Consider the following 17,239-nt stretch of genomic DNA (forward strand, 5'->3'; position numbering starts at 1 on the left):
ACACACACACACACACAAAAGCTCTGTGTACTTTCACCAACATGATCACACTTTTATCTTTCAGCTGCTTTATATCAGGCTGAACCTTCAAGATATCCGAAGGGAGTTAGTGTTTGGTTACTCGCGGAGAATTTTAAGAATGATTTTGTTTGGGTTTAATATTTTTGCAGCAGTAAATCATTAACTACACTACATTTGATGGTTTCCCCCGCTCTAACTACTATAAATCTGATGCACCGATTGTTATTTTTAAAATTATTTCAAGAACTTTGAGACATTTTTACACTGAATCTGCTCTTATAAACCTTAAAATTGGCTTTATTTGTATAACTTATTTTGCTTTGTAGTCTTTTATTTCTTCCATAGCTGTAGCAGTTATTTCTTGAGCACATTTATAGCATTTATTTAGCCAAAAAAGCCTCAACCTTTAGATCAGTGGTGTCAAACATAAGGCCCAGGGGCCAGAATTGGGCCAGCTGGACGGCTTTGGAAAGTGAAAACAAGGGCACAGATTTTGGTCTTTTAATTATACATATATACATATACATACATACATATATATACACACACACATATATATATATATACATATATACATATACTGACTTGTGTTTGCTCTGTCATCTGGTCAGCAATATTGACATGCACATTTAAAATAATGTGCCTATATTTTCTTTTATTCTATGTAATATTTTATAAGTGGAAGGTATGCACTCTACTTCCTTTCTAGGTCAGTTTGTTGTGCTCCAAGATAAGTCAGCTTCACCCTACATGCCCCTTCTGAAGCTTGTAAATCCAGGATTGTCAACACACACAAATTAAAAAGCATCTGAATTTTAACTCCTCTTCTTTCGTCCAGGTGAAATCACAACATTATCAGGACAGTTTTAGGCAGCAGCCTGATGAGCGAATGGATGCTATGACGGTGGACAGGAGTCAAAAGGTGAACTGTTTTAGTCTTCCCTATGTCAGCAAGGGGTATCCAGAATCCAGGCAGGACTGAGACGACAAACATCCCTCTAAGCCAGCGTAAATCATCCAATTAAGACAATCACAAAGCAAGGGCGGCCTTCTCTGTTTATGTCAGATGTTTACCCCAAATGGCATAATGGTCTGATTGGATTAGGGGCCTCCCCGTGGGTGGAGATCGTTTTAAAAAAAACAAATCCCAAACTTTAATTGAAAGTTGTATGGTGGGTGGACTTGCATCCTTTACTACCCACTCAAGCACATTTTAATGATTGCACACATGATGTGTGTACACGCACCCACATCGTGTGTATGTGTGTGTAGGTGTGTGCGCTTAAATCTAATGAGATTATACATTTACCTCAGTGTTTTTGTAAACTACTTGTTCCATGATACTGGCTGGATGGACACTTCGTATAAACAAACTATGTTACATAACGGTCTTGGTTTAGATAATGTAGTCTGTAGTCAGAGTGGGTTTGTCTGTGATGGAGCGGTGCACTGTGATGACCTTATCCTTAAATGTTAAGCCCTCTGCCGCCTCCTACAGGCTCAAATGAGGGAAGTGCAAATGAATATGGATAACACAGTTAAAGTTCAAACTGACTTTGAATTTACACGAAAATATAGATGATATACAAGAAACATATTTATATTTTAATAACCACAAATTAGATATGCGCAAACTTACTGATCAAGTTGTTAGGTACACCTGCTCAGCTCCTTGTTACTGCAAATATATAATCTGCCAATCACATGGGATCAACCCAAAACAATTAGGCATTGTCAAGATGATCTGGTGCTCGAATTGTGGATCAGAATCAGGAAAAAAGGTGATTTAAGTTAGTTTGAAAGTGCCATGGTTGTTGGTGCCAGATGATGAGCCAGTCGGAGTATTTCAGAAATAGCTGGACAACTGAGATTTTTCCACGCAACCATCTCTAGGTTTCCACCAATAAAAAAGAAAATATTCAGCGAGTGGCAGTTTTTCCAGCGTAAATGCGCTGTTGATGCTACAGGTCAGAAGCGAATGGCCAGACTGCTTAAATGACTGCTTGTTACAACTAAAGTATGCAGAGGAGCATCTCTGACTGTACAGCACGTCAAACCTTGAAGCAGATGGGTTACAGAAGCAGAATTCCACACTGGGTGCCTCTCCAGTCAGCCAAAAAAAAAAAGGAAAATGGGGCTTCAATTCACCCGAGTTCACTAGGTGTTGGACAACATGACACTGGAAAACTGTCGTCTGGTCTAATGGGTCTTGATATCCAACATTTGGGTGGTAGGAATTAAGTATAAACAACATAGTCAAAGGAGCTTGCAAAGAAAAGCGTCTGGACTTCTTTAAGTTGCTTGAAGACGTTTCACCTCTCATCCGAGAAGCTTCTTCAGTTCTAAGGTCAAATGGTGGGGAGCCAAACAGCCACTTCACAAGCGCATGGCACAACATAGAAGAGCCACCTCCACAGGGCAAGACTCAGCAGTCCATCTGCATCTTAAGGATAAAGGACACTCTTTCGAGGATGCCAATGTTCAAATTTTGGACAGAGAGGACAGATGGTTCGAAAGAGGAGTGAAAGAAGCCATCTATGTCCACTGTGAGCGACCATCTTTGAACAGAGGTGGTGGTTTACGACACCACCTCTCTGCCATCTATAATCCAGTTTTGAGATCCCTTCCCAGACGCCTTAACGCCCACTCACATCCTGGGCCATCTGATCTCAGGAATTCGCATGATAAGGTGGGGCCAGGTTTCACAATGAGCTCACCCGAAACTCTGGCTGATTGGGACCCACGCCCAGTTTCACACCTTGGCTCAGGCGATTAGAGGATCATCAGGGGGTCCTCTTGTCCCTCTGTGGGGGGTTACTCCCACTAGGTTTAAATCTGGGACTCTCCACCATTTGACCTTAGAACTGAAGAAGCTTCTCAGATGAGAGGTGAAACGTCTTCAAGCAACTTAAAGAAGTCCAGACGCTTTTCTTTCCAAGCTCCTTTGACTACGATGACCTGGATGACTGAGAACCTTCACAGATATAAACAACATAAAAGCATATATATCCATCCTAACCTCGTATCAATGGTTCAGCAGCCTGGTGATGATGTAATAGTGTGGGGGATTTTTTCTTGGCATACTTTGGGCCTTTCAGTACCAACAGAGTATCTTTTAACCACCACAGCCTAAGTGAGTATTGCTGTTGACTGTGTCCATCCTTTCAGGGCCACAGTGTACTGATGGTTGCTTCCAGCAGGATAACACATCATGTCACAAAGCTCAAATCATCTCGAACTGGTTTTTTGAACATGATAATGAGGCCACTGTACTCAAATGTCCACAGTCACCAGAACCAACAGAACACCTTTGTGATGCGGTGGAATGGGAGATTTGCATCATGGATGTGTAGCTGATAAATCTGCAGTAACTGTGTGATGCTATCATATCAATATGGACCAAAATCTCAGAGGAATGCTTCCAGTATCTTGTTGAATCTATGCCACAAAGAATTAAGGAAACTCTGAAAGGACTTGTAATTCCAAAGTTTAACTGATGAAGTGGATGGTGTCTATATATACACACTCTCTATATACTATATAGTCCTCTTAATCCTGTTGTCATGTTGAAATATGGGCTCTAAGTTGCTTCAAATCGTCAATTTGGCTCAAATGTCATAAAAACCTTACAGAGAAACTTAAAGATCTATTCAAAAAGTGCACAAATAAAACAAATATTATTGCGAGACAAAGTTAACTTTATTTTCTCTCCGATTTCATAGAAAGCTTACAAAAATGGCAGAAGTTCCTTAAAATAAAATACATTAAGTATATTGAATAATAGCAAGCATATCCTAAATCAACATCAGTGCTCAAATGGACAGCTTGAAAACACCTTGCCCTTTTCACATCCACCCACTAGAGGGCAGTAACCAACTGCAGTGAAACACACTTCCCTCCTCTCTAAAGTGAGCGCCCGTTTTCCTGTGGTTTACTCATGTTAGAGAGGTTTTCATATTATTTAAAACAAATCGTTTTCAATGGGGAGATAGTGCATGTCACAGAAAAGGACCAGGCAGAAAAAAAGTACAACACACACACAGGTACTATGCTTTGTTTTGCCTTGTTAAATATCGATTTCTCTGAAGAAGAAAAAGATGATTTTGGTTTCAGACTTGGTCTTTTCTACTTCTGCTTAACTGAATACATCTCCTATGCAGTGTTAGTGCTTAGAGGCTCTGTGCTGTGCCGAGGTAGATAATTATCATGACAGTTAGGAACAGGCGCTAAGTTTCACTGTGGGTCTTTCTGCGATTGCGGTCTCCCTCCAGCCAGTATGCCTCCGTCTGCATCTCCATCAGTCTAGAGATTGTCCTCTGGAAGGCAAAGATCTCCTCCTCGGCTGTGAAGAGGGTAAGTCGCTCTGCTGCCTCCTGAATAGACGAATCGACACCAGAGTTGGCAACTTGTATACCCAAAAGAGAAATGTTTATGCAGCAGGGGAGAAAGATTAAATCATCGGGCTAATGAGTGTAGAGTCATCGATTTAATCTCCAGCCTGTACATCTGTGTGTAAATATGTGAAAGTGAATACTGCATTTCTGTAAAAAGGATCTAGATCTTAGTGAATTCTTCCCTAAAACAGAGAAATTGAGGACACAACTTCAATAGCAGCAACAAGCAAATTTGTTATTAAACGAAAAAAAGAAAATAATATAGTGATATCCGATTCAACGGGATAAATAACAGAGATGTGACCTTACCTCACTGAGGCCTAGGTCATCCAGGAGCTGTCGGTCCCTCTCATCATCTCCTCCAGTGTGGACAAAGAGCCGGTCCAAAGGAGCGTCTGCCAGCAGCACCACCCTCACCTTGGACAAGGGGGCAAGAAAGAGCGATGTAGGAGTTACTGTCTATAACATTAAGGGCTGAGTGTCTGTTTACTGGTAGCTTACTCACACATTCATTCCCTGTCTTGAATTATTGGATTTAAATGTTATTGTGGGACGTGTTATTGTCTCATTGATGTGATAAAAGTGCTCTCATTCACAATCCCAAGGTTTCTTCCTGTTAAGAGTTTTTCCTTCCCACTGTCACAAAGTGCTTGCTCACAGGGGGTCGACTCTTTGTTGGGGTTTTCTCTGTGTCACTGTAGGGTCTTTACCTTACAATTTAAAGCGCCTTTAGATGATTGTTGTTGTGATTTGGTGCTACATAACTAAAATTAAATCGAATATAATATGGGGTTAAAAGGTAACAAATCAGTGAGTATTAAGTTACCTGTTATGAGGCTGGCACAGTGTTGAGGGGTTTAGCCCTTGTAGTAAATACTTTTTTCAGTGCTGAATAGAGTATTTTGCAAAAAAACCCCAATCAAACAAATGAAAAACCGCGTGAGTGTGATAGTAGCCCTACTGGAGCCTGACTGATATATTTATTGCCCATAATAATCCTAATGATGATGTTGGCCTATCACAGGTACCTGTATTGGTGTATATATTTCCATTACCAGGTCATTAGCTAGGCTTTAATCACTTTCACTGTACCAAAAGATGATGTGGCACCAAAAGCTGGTAAAGTAAAAATTTCCTACCTGTAGCCAGCAAAGAAAGAAGACTCTTACATAAAAAACAAAAACAAAAACCCAACACGCTTCTCTGTGTGTCTGGGTAGGGTAGGACTCCAGCTGCTGATTCCATTCATTGCCCTGGACTGCGAGCAAAAGAAAGGCAAGAATCGGCCTGAAGCAAGAGAGCCCACTGACTGTGGCTTACAGAAGTCTGCCTGAACAGGATAAAAGTGACAGGTACTTGGATGTGTATGTCCATTAGCAAGACTGTCAGGAGAGTGTAATGCAAATTCTGTTCAGCTACGAAGGAGTTCCAAATTTCTGATCCAAGGCCAACAAAGAGAGTGAAAAGAGATGTTTGTGGATGATTATGAATAATACAAAGCACGTCTGATGGTTCACATGGAAACTGGATGACATGGAAACCCACTGTGGAAAATGCCACAAGCAAGACTCACCTTTCATCACAGGGCAACAGGCTAAACATGAAACCTCCATAGAGCAGCACCAATGCTAACATCCAACACAACCTGTCAGGGCGCAAGACTGCAGTGACCCAAGGGAGCATATACATGGAGGCATGACTAGCTCCATGGTTGACACCTCATTCAATTTATCAAGCCGGGAGAGTGACGTAGCAACATGACATCACAAGGCATCCCTTTCTCCAGGAAAGGATTGGGGCAGTAGGGTTGCCCTTGATATACGGCTTCAGTAGCATTCATATATCACCAAAGATCACCACAACATATTCATATTTATCCAGAGCTCTGGACAGATTCTGCCAAGGCTGCCTTTCAGTGTTTAGGATGCTCATAATCGTACCACGATTAAACATCGAAATCTTCAGAGAGTCAGGCTGGACCACTGTCAAAGGTGGAGTATGATGGCCTTTAGCAGCATGTCAACAACACAGCTGCCTAGAGATGTAGGTGCACCCAGGTGGAGAAAACTCTGTGGAAGCTCTAATGCTCCTCCTCCTTCTCATTTAATGGTTTTACTTAATTTTTACTACTTTGTAAATTGTAGATACATACTGAAGATGTCAAATACATGAAACAAGATATATCGAATTATGTAGCAAAGAAAAAAAGATAAATAACTATAAACTAAATATGTTTTATATTTTAGATTCCTCAGAGTAGCCACCCTTTATTTATTTACAGCGCTACAAACCCTTGGTCTTCTCTCAGTGAGCTTCATGATGTAGTCACCTGAAATGGTTTTCACTTCACAGGTGTACCTTATCAGGGTTCATTTGTGGAATTTCATGCCTTCTTAATGGGGTTTGGACCATCAGTTTTGTTGTGCAGAAGTCAGGTTGGTACACAGCTGACAACCCTATTTGACAACTGTTAGAATTCATATTATGGCAAGAACCAATCAGCTAAATAAAGAGAAATGACAGTCCATCATTACTTTAAGAATTGAAAGTAAGTCTATCCAAAAAAATTGCTAAAACTCTGAACGTGCCCCCAAGTGCAGTCGCACAAACCATCAAGCACTACGATGAAATTGGCTCACATGAGGATGTGAGCCAATTTCTGAGGATGAATTCATGCTGAGGATGAATTTATTTGAGTCACCAGCCTCAGAAATCGCAAGTTAGCAGCACCTCTGATTAGAGCCCAGATAAATGGCACACAGAGTTCCAGTAGCAAACACATCTCTACATCAACTGTTCAGAGGAGACTGTGTGCATCAGGCCTTTATGGTCAAATAGCTGCCAAGAAGACACTACTAAGGAAAAGCAATCAGGAGAAGAGATTTGTTTGGGCCAAGAAACACAAGGAATGGAAATTAGACCAGTGGAAATCAGTACACTGGTCTGATGACTTTGGTTCCACACGCTGTGTCTTTGTGCGATGCAGAAAAGGTGAACGGATGGTCTCTACATGAATGTTCCCAACGTGAAGCATGGAGGAGGAGGTGTGATGGTGTGCAGGTGCTTTGCTGGTGACGCTGTTGGTGATTTATTCAATATTGAAGGCACGCTGAACCAGCATGGCTACCACAGCATCCTGCAGCGACATGCTATCCCATCCGGTTTGCGTTTAGTTGGACAATCATTTATTTTTCAACAGGACAATGACCCCAAACACACCTCCGGGCTGTGTAAGGGCTATTTGACCAAGAAGGAGAATGATGGAGTGGAGCTCTGGATTGTTGGAAAACCATTTCAGGTGACTACCTCATGAAGCTCATCGAGAAAATGCCAAGAGTGTGCAAAGTTGTAATCAAAGCAAAGGGTGGCTGTTTTGAAGAATCTAAAATATAAAACATGTTCTGAGTTATTTCAGACTTTTTTTGTTTACTACATAATTCTATATGTGGTAATTCATAGGTTTGATGCCTTCAGTGAGAATCTACAATGTAAATAGTCATGAAAATAAGAAAAAACATTAAATGAGAAGGTGTGTCCAAACTTTTTTTAGTGTATATATATCTTGTTGGAAGCCAAGAGTCGAGTATTTTATATTACACACTCTTGGTTTTGAACTGAGATGTCGAACACATCCAACACTTTTATGGATGTAATGTAGGAAGATTTCTAAAAGTTGTAAAAAAAGGCAGAAAAGCTGGATTAGAAATCCTTCGGTAACACATGAGTGTAATAGAATCCATGCCTTTCATTCTTTTTTTTTGTTTTCACCTTTTTGTCATAGAAGTTGTCTATGAGGGTGGTAAAGCGTCTGGCCTGATCCTTCATCGACAGCGTCAGCACGGGAACGCGGCGGATCAATACTGTGTCGAAGAGCCGCGCCATCTCCAGGTAATCGCTGGCACCCAAAGCCTGGAGAACGACAGAGCATGTGAGATACTGAAACAAAGTCAGACCCGAGCTTCAAACAGACAGCACACCACAAAAGAACACATCAAAGATTTCAGCTTTGCACATGTGCACATCTGCTCCATAAATGGGTACAGTCACTGTGAATTTCTGCACTCTGCACACATGGCCTGAAAAAATGACAACTGTGAAGTGAGGGCACCTTGTGCAAAAAGGTTCTAGCTGTTGTAATTTTTTGTCCTCGTCCTTGGTTCTTTGCCATTCAGGCTGATTGCTCTTAAAATTAATGAGGACTCGCCAACATATGCCAGAGGAAGCCTTGAAGCTCACATGCCTTCTAAAACTCGCCGCTGTCCATCAGGGTTGAGACTTTGCACACGCTACACACTTCCTTTTTCAGGTGCAGTGGGCACAACTAATCATAAAAATGTCAATAGACTTTCTTTTTGACATTGAGCAGAAAATACCTCATCCAGTTCAAAGGCCCGGACAATAAACAGAGCATAGAGGTAATACAGGGACAAGAGAAGTGCTTCGAATTTGAGCAGTTTTGATTAGTAATGAGTGGATTTTGTGTGTCTCAGTAGAAAAAAAAAAAAAGAACAAGAAAAAGGATGTGGTTTGACTTTGGTTAGAGGTCACAGGCTGTTTTAAATGCCATCAAGCAGTTCTAATTTGTTCTCTATCTGTATAGCGAGTAACTGTGGTGTTAAAGCTAAAAACCAAGAAAAGCTTACCTTAAAACACTCCTTGTTTTACTCTAAGTTTTATGTGGCCAAAAGATGTTAAGTGTCGTTATGTATCAGCCTGTTTTGTTGCACAATAATGACAAATTAATCGTAACAATGCTCACTCTGCCGCACAGCTCATCAAAAGTACAGTCAGCAACGGTTCCGCAGGTCTTTTCTAGAGTCACATCTCTACCCAGCACTGAGAGCACCCGGGGACCTGTAGCTATGGAAACACACACACAATGTACAATGGCTACAGTATATACATGTAGTTAGGTTAAAAGGTAGTATATTTATGAAATTTGCTTTACTACACACTCACGATTTTTGATCTTTTAACCTCTAATATAAGACAAAATAAAAGAAAACATAATGAAAAATACTGTTTACTACTAAAAAACTATTTACTATACAATTAAATCCTAAAATTTCACAGTGTTACCAAAAAAAAAACAAAAAAACCTTTAAGGCCCAGTAATTTTAAAAATCTAAGTTCAAGTCTAGAGTTTGTTTTTAATTTAGAATTGTGTAGCTTTTGTTTTTTCCTGTTGAATTATACCATATAAAAAAATGACTTGAAAAGCATCACAAATAGCCCAAAAAAAGTACAATTGTATTATCTATGTAGTTTAACCCTGATAAATGTTATTTCTCTGTGCCACAGACTTCTATTGTTGTAACAGAACTATTTAAAGTAGGTGAGTGAGCCGTCTCGTGGGCTTGGGTGACATGAAAATTAGCAGTTAAAAAAACCTTCAGCAGATACACTAGATAATCCTGTATGACTGAAAAGTCATGGTCTTCAAAATCCCCAGCTGTTTCGGGAATTTAAAAAGACAACAACAATAAAATAAAAAATTAAAATCTATTTTTGAGCCTTAAATACTAAGAAAGGATAAATGTGAGACAAATTAAGGTAGAAATTGATGATTTGTCTAATTGTTATCAACACTGTTGATTTTGGTATTTTCTTTTATCTTTCATATATATAAATATTACAAAATGTGTAATTTTGACGTGTCCTTGTGTCACAGAAAAAAAGTAAAACATAATCAATTTTTCTAAAATGCATTGTCTTCCTTAAATGCCCTTACCACTCTTTTGTCTTAATGAGAGCTCTTCAAACAGTGCATCCAAGAAGGCCTCTGCACCAGGCTCCCCTGTGCTGCACAACACACATGCACCAGCGCGCGCACACACAGGCAACGAAACAGAAAGGAAATAATAGGATATGAAATTAATAATGCTGAAGTGGCCACATCAAACGGTGGCAGCAAGGAGAGCAGGGGAGATGGGTACTTAGCTTTTCACTCCATCGGTAAAAAACAGGATGTTAGGCTCTAAACACAAGCATTAGCCTGTGAATACACGTCGAAATGAGATTGTGAAGTGTGTGTGTTCGTGTCTGCGTGTGCTTGTGTTTTAACTCCAGGTAAAAGGGTGTGATGTACTCTATTTACATACAGTGAAAAGACGAAAGCACTTGTTTGCCTGCGTGCGCGAGTTCCTAACAGCGCATATGTAACAAGGAAAATAGAAAACTAGCTTTTAAAGCTCTGCCCTTTTCTCATATTCTATTGATTCCTCTTTTTATTCTTTTCATGGATCTCTCAAGGTAATGCAGGTCTTTATAAACCTCCCAGCCTGCGTCTCCCTCATTTATTCATCTGTTTGCCTTTTCTTTCTGCCCAAACTACATGATGTGCACAAGCATTTCCTGTGTTTGTGTGCGTGTGTGTGTGTTTAATGTCAACTCAACCCAGCCTCCGCACAAACTCTGGGCTGAGGAGGACTATAAAGAGGGAAGCAGAGAGGTAGTGTGCTTGTGTGTGCGTGTTTGTGTGTCTTACAGGTAGTAAAGTTTCCCTGCTGCAGCCTCGCCAAGCTTCCTGTAGTCAATCCCTGTGTCTAAGCAGACGGTGTGGCAGTATTCCTGTTGACACACACACACACACACACACACACACATTTATTGTTATTTGTGCTCTTTTTGCCCCATAATTTTATGTAAATGACTAATTTAGAGACAACTTTTAGCATCAGCTTCATTGAGCCCGTGAGCATTTACAGCAGCAGGACCTCCTGTGTGACTGACGACAAAATTAAATACAGTTTCCATGTTTGTCACAAGGAGATTTTAATCTTTCTGGACAACACTGACAGTCTAAGACGTGTCAGGCTTCATCTAACACACCTAATCGATTATTCTTGTCCTTTTATTTGATAAAAAGATAAGGAAAATTAAAGAAATATCAGAACTTTGTACATTTTTCGCTTAGCTCTGATTTTCATATTGGTGATTGCTGATAGAAATGCTAAAACATATTGCACTTCTTCAGGTTTAAATCATTGTGACAGCTTGATTTGTCTTGATGATGCATTGTTAATATGGCAACCCTGTAAAATGGACAATCAGAGCTTTGTGTCTTCACTTCTTTCACACTAAAATGGATACAGAACAACCCTAAAAAGTATTAAATTAAATAACAAGGCATCGTAGAAGGCAGCCGGCATCTTATCTCCTATCCTCCGACAGCTTTGGGATTTTGTGTCAGCTGTTCTCGGTTTGCCGAGCCGATCCATTGTTCTGCAGCTATTCAAGTGCGTTACAGCAGGGGTGAACCTGCGATGCAGGGTTCAAACTTTTCCACATAGAGTAAAACGTCAACAGGATTCATGTCAGGGAGTACAGCACAAACTATAATCATCATCTCCACTATTCTATCAAAGAAAAGAGAGGAACTGCATATCATCCCATCCAAGCCATCATCGGCTGACTGAGTATTCAGCGACAGCTCCAGTAAATTATGAAATCAGTGAATTTCTGCCACTGGCCTCCTTAAGCTGCAGGATAATTAGTAATCATCACAAAGCAAGGGGACGGAAATACTCTATTCTTCTCTGCTGTCAACTTTTTATCTCCGTGTCCGCTCACACAAACGGGGTTCCCACTCTGAGCCAATTGGCTGAATCAGGCTTAATAACAACCTGACAAACTCGCCCTCCCCCACGCACAAAAGGGAGGTGTCATTTCATCAACCTACTGTGACCCCACCAACGGGTAAATAGTCCCTCCAGAAAAGAAAAAAAAAGAAGGAAAAAAAAAACTTGTCACTATTGCCGCCACATCATTAGTATCTCAGTTTGTCTTTTCTCCTGCCATCTTCAACTCCCTCCCTTTATGAACCTCGTCTCTAACGTACCTACGGTAAAGGCGGTTGTTGCGTTCCTTGACGGAGGAGCGAGGTGCAAATACGAGAGGGGAAAAGAAGGAGGAATGGAAACACAATCAGTGATGATGATTCCATTGGTTATTTATAATCAGATGAGGCTGAGGCCTCGCGGGTCATTACTTGATTATCCATCTTGAGGGGATTGTCAAGTTCTCACTCCTCTAAGATTTTTATCCGCCTACACATTGTGGTTTTGCAGCCTCCCCGCACCCCGACGCCGCCACCGACAACCTCCTCTCGGAAATGTAGTCAGTCTACTTTGCAACTTTTAAATCTCATCTTAAACAGTCCCTTCAGTTTAATCGGCGAATGTACAAATAGTGGAGTAACAGCTTTTTTTTTTTTTATTTCGTCAGGTGGACGGATAGAAGAGGTGATCATTTATTTTAAGGAAAAATGATAAAAATGCGCTCGTGCTGCAAGTTGAGAAAATATTTAGGTTGTAACAAATTTGTTGGTCACAAGTGTGCAGTCTTTAGTTTTTTTTATTTAGTAATTTTAAAGGCTCACAATTTGATTAATTTATCCATTTGCAATACTTTGAAGTTTTTCTAATGGAATTTTTTTAGTATTTTCCATTTTCTAAATAATCACCTCTTTAGATTTTGTCTTGTTAATTAAATTAAAAGAAACTCCAATCTGCAGTTTTTGTTATTTTAATCATTATTAAGACACATGACAGATTAAACCATAAAAAGAAAAGAAGTGCAGCCCTAAGGTTTATTACCATCAGGCAACAATATTAGCTTTTTAAACTAGTGGTGTAAAAACCTGGCAAACGTGTCGCTGATTCAAAGAAAAGCAGCAAATTAAGAGTTCCCCTGCTCGCACAGATGCATTCACCGGCTCAGACACAAGAGAGAGAGATGACAGACATGAGAATCAGAGACTCTTTAGAAGAAAGTCATCCAAACACATGTAGCTCCAATCATGTCATTGTCCGAGCTGTCCACTGCTCTCACTGGACAGCCGTTTAGCATAAAAACAGAGTGGCTTTTTTTTTTTTACCCCCCTGCTCCCTCCACTCCCCTCTGTGCCCGCTCCCTCCATGACATATCTTTCACTATCCTTTACTCCTCAAAAAGTTGCTTTTGAGTTTTTCAAAGAGCGCGGTGCCATTGAGCTGCAACAAAAGCCAAGGATAGCTGACTATTGGGCCCTGATGAGGTCCACTCCCTCATTACCCAGCAGCAGAAAACATTTGATGCTTTTTTTTTTTTTTTTGTTTGGCCTGGAGAATTGACCAGGCCTCAAAGAAATGCAGGGTGGGAAGGCTGAAAAAGAGACGGGGGTTGGAGGGGGGTGAGGGGAGGAGGGGAAAGGTTGTCGTTCATTCATCCGTGTGTGTCTTACAGCCTTGTGTGGGGACAGGGAAAAAAAAAGTGGGAGGTGGCAGGGACAGAGGGGTCGAGAGAGAGGGAGAGAGATGTGTGTGTGTGTGTGTGGGGGGGGGGGGCTTAAAACAGTGCCTTTATGCTGGCAAGTCCTGGACGACTCTTCTGACATCAAAGTGTTTTCACTAACTGGGGAGCTGCTTAGTTAGTGTGTGTGCGTGCACGCATGTGAGCCGGCTGGGGGTGTATCTGGTGATTTTATTCATTCTTGGGCCGTCTGGGGGGGTATGTGACAATGTGAACACCCTAATTACACCTAATGATCTATTCCCTTAAAGTGTGACTGCCTTGGGCCGGCGATGGATTGTTCTGCAGGGTCGTTCTCACAACCTTCTCCTGCCTCGGCTGTTCCTCTTGGGGAAACATCGTTTGAGTTGGAGGCCCCATCTTTTGTGATCCAGGACCCCACTGGACCCCCCGCTCTCAACCCATCGAGTTTCGTTGGCCCAGGACTGAACCAAAACGGTAACTCGGGCAGTGTGTGCTACCTGCACCTGGCCAACAGAGGCTCCATTTGTTGATCGTGACAGACGCGAGCAAAACATGGGCTCCACGCAGTTTATTACAAAAATTGCTCTCTGATCATCTTGTATAGTATAAACCTGCAAGACCTTTACAAGAAGACTTCAACAATGTAGCATTGCAGTCTTTTAAACCTGCAGGACTTTATGTGCACAATTAAAAAGGAATCAGCAAAATTAAATAAGAGACTTCATCTTTCTTGTTCTGTGCACTGTGAAAACCTGTCCGTACTACCCCCATCCATCTGAGATTTTGTACCGCTGACTTTGTAAAACTTTTTTTTACATATAAGTTAATTCTCCCCAGCACCTCGGTCTTGAGTTAGACTGTGTTCTGTCTTAGTCTGCTGCCTATAAAGATACTGATTAGTGAATAACTAATTATCTGGTGTATTAAAATGGATGCAAATAATTCAAATCTGACATTCAAAAGGGTATTGATGTCAGTAATATACATAAAGTTAGTCTCAGAATAGAATTTCTGTTAGGATCACTGTAGCCAAAAATTGTTATTTCCATGTGCGGTCACTTATATTTGGTGGTACAGTTCTGTTCTGGGACCTCCTCCTGTGGGTTTTGAAAGCAGCAAGAAGACGACAGAGCAGGCATCAGTGAATAAAGATGTCACAGTGATTCAGATAGGTAGGGTGAACATGGTTTGCACATGTGACTTTAGTCAGTTTAGTCAGTTTGCCAGATGATGTGGGCTCCCACTGAGATCAGCTGATCTACTGGGAGAGGGGCTTGACTTTATGTCACTTCCGGGGTGGCTTGACTTCTACTGTTTTCCCTGATTTCCTGGTTGTCTGTACTGTGACTAGCAAAGGCAAAACCGCACCCCATGAAAGTCGAATTAAGAGACATTTCTATATTTGTACACACTTACTATTACACATCTGACATCTGAACACTCTGATAGAAAACAGGAAAACATCATTTGCCCAAACGGAACCAAGGTAACTGCCATAATTAAAATTTAGGTAACAATTAGGATCCTGGTCTGATTCTTTGTGCTTAAAAGAAATCGATTTGTCCTATCACCCCTTGTTCAGGTTTCAGAACAGACAGCGAGAGACACTGATATGAAAGAAGTGAGCTTTGCCCTCGAAGCATGCTGCCATTAAATGTTTTGAAAGACAATGACTGTCATCAAATATCAAAATCTATTTGATTTGAACTCTTCCAGCTCTTCACACACGGTCCTTCTTACCAAGGTCTTCAGTGGAGGACCACGTCCCTCTCATTCTTCAGTTTTTCCCTTTCTCTCTTTGTCATTCTGTTTTGATTTATATATTTCATTTTTTCTCATCACCAACTGCTCAGCACAGAGCCAGTATTGACAGTGACACAAAAAAAAGAGATGAAAAGTGGATCAAAAGAAGGGTTAAAAACAGATAGAAACTCAGAGATACTCAAAGTTGCCTCAGGGTTGTTGTCATGTTTTTCTCCCCTCGGCAGCTTTGTGCGCAACTGCAATCGAACAAGTGGAGGGAAAATAAAGTCACTATTCTGCTACCAAAATACAGAGACCTGACCTTGGGTGAGTAAAGCCAGCGAGCAGAACAGGATAGTGATAGAATAAAGAGTGGGGATAGAGGGGTGGAGAGAGAGGACGGGCAATGAAAAGTGGAGTGGAGAGCGAGGACAGTTTGCGAGAGAGAGAAAGAGTGTCTTCGTTACAATACTGGCAGCATCCATTAAAAAAAAAAAGAAAAAAAACCCAAACCCTGTATTTCACGAAACTACGAGCTTTGCAGCGGCTGCAAAGAAAAAGACGCCGGAACAACTGAATAGACTCATAAATGGAGTCTACAGAGATGCTACAAAGGACGAGAAATTACAAACGACTGTGTGGATGAAAAATAGCAAACAAACTAAATGATGAACAATAAAAAAAATAAACAGCGTCTTCTGGATTAAATGAAGTTGTATGTAGCCCATGCGTTGCAAGTCATTAAATCATTTTTTAAATATAAAACTGGATGATTGTGGAAGATCGGGAGCTGCAGAAGGAAAGGTGACCCAACTAATCAGAAGTCAACAGTTAGATAAAGACATCATCCGAGGCGGACAAAAGTGGCGGATTAACCCTTACCACTCCGGCTCAGGTGATGAGGGGAAGAGGTCAGAGGCTATTTTTGTATGTTAGCACCCTCTTTTCTCTCCTGCACTCACCATAGAAACACATGCTGGCACGCACATGCGGAGGCGATCTGCGCCGAGTCAGCGGCTGCTCCCTGCGAGCATTCATTCAATCTATTAAGGGTCAGCTAGTTAGCAAGCTTTAACTTTACAGGACAGATCACTATAGAGAATCCATAGCACCCCACCTAAAAAACACCCCCAAACCCTCCAACCAGATGGCCTCACAAAGGAAAACATGGTATCCTGAAAGAGAGGAGCCAGTACGGGGCAGAGAGGGACAGCAGGCATTCAGGACCTTGATGAGGGTGGATTAGAGAGGGCAAGGGTGCTGCTGCTGCTGGGTTAGCAGGTGGGGTGCAGGGTGATTCCAGGACTCTATGCAACTTTTAGTGGGTTTGACTTCAAATGTGCGTGTGTTTAATGTTACAGTGGTTTGATGACTCTGGTCAGGTTAGATTGCCTGTATTTTGCACACATATTCACTTTAGCATTTGTAATGCAACAGATTATTTATTATATCAGAGCTAAACTGGAGTTTTAGGGTTAAAAATACTGTGATACCTGAATATATTCAGAGGCAATGCCATGTTAAGTCATTTTATAAAGAACCAAGCCCAAATTAATCTGAGTGACTATGTTCTATATCATGTATTGTATTTCTTTAACAAAATCCCCATCATAGTATGAACAAAAACGAATGCATTTGTTTTCAAAAATAAACCAAAAGTCAATAATAAGGCGTTTACTATTGTATATGTATAATCCTGTGTAAAAGTTCCTATTAAAAGCAAATGAGGCATGCCGAATAATAATGAGAATTTAACAACAATTTCATTCAAAAAGCCACAAAATTCAAGTAGCAGTATGAGTGGCGATTTTCAGCGCACTCACAAG

The 17,239-nt window shown here is 40.9% G+C and overlaps 1 protein-coding gene and 1 long non-coding RNA gene across 4 annotated transcripts in view; one reads left to right on the plus strand and one right to left on the minus strand.

The window, feature by feature from the left end:
• Nucleotides 1–3,040: 3,040 nt before the first annotated feature.
• The window catches only part of afg1lb (AFG1 like ATPase b), a 31,583-nt gene continuing 17,384 nt past the window's right edge, over nucleotides 3,041–17,239 (minus strand). The window contains exons 6-11 of one of the 3 annotated variants that reach the window (XM_042220330.1): nucleotides 10,903–10,985; nucleotides 10,147–10,217; nucleotides 9,175–9,275; nucleotides 8,184–8,324; nucleotides 4,725–4,832; nucleotides 3,041–4,394 (exon numbers count right to left, since the gene is read on the minus strand). In XM_042220330.1, the coding sequence (XP_042076264.1) occupies nucleotides 4,248–4,394; nucleotides 4,725–4,832; nucleotides 8,184–8,324; nucleotides 9,175–9,275; nucleotides 10,147–10,217; nucleotides 10,903–10,985 (651 nt within the window). In that variant the 3' untranslated portion in view covers nucleotides 3,041–4,247. The remainder of the gene's footprint in view (nucleotides 4,395–4,724; nucleotides 4,833–8,183; nucleotides 8,325–9,174; nucleotides 9,276–10,146; nucleotides 10,218–10,902; nucleotides 10,986–17,239) is intronic. The other 2 variants (XM_042220329.1, XM_005921647.3) reach the window with 2 other exon arrangements.
• LOC102313423 lies at nucleotides 5,639–14,449 on the plus strand. The gene is made up of 3 exons (XR_006054350.1): nucleotides 5,639–5,767; nucleotides 8,197–8,303; nucleotides 13,958–14,449. It is a non-coding gene; the product is annotated as an uncharacterized LOC102313423 (long non-coding RNA).

Source organism: Haplochromis burtoni, unplaced genomic scaffold, assembly GCF_018398535.1.
Source record: "Haplochromis burtoni strain Fernald_Lab_line unplaced genomic scaffold, NCSU_Asbu1 Contig_47, whole genome shotgun sequence".
Classification (NCBI taxonomy): domain Eukaryota; kingdom Metazoa; phylum Chordata; class Actinopteri; order Cichliformes; family Cichlidae; genus Haplochromis; species Haplochromis burtoni.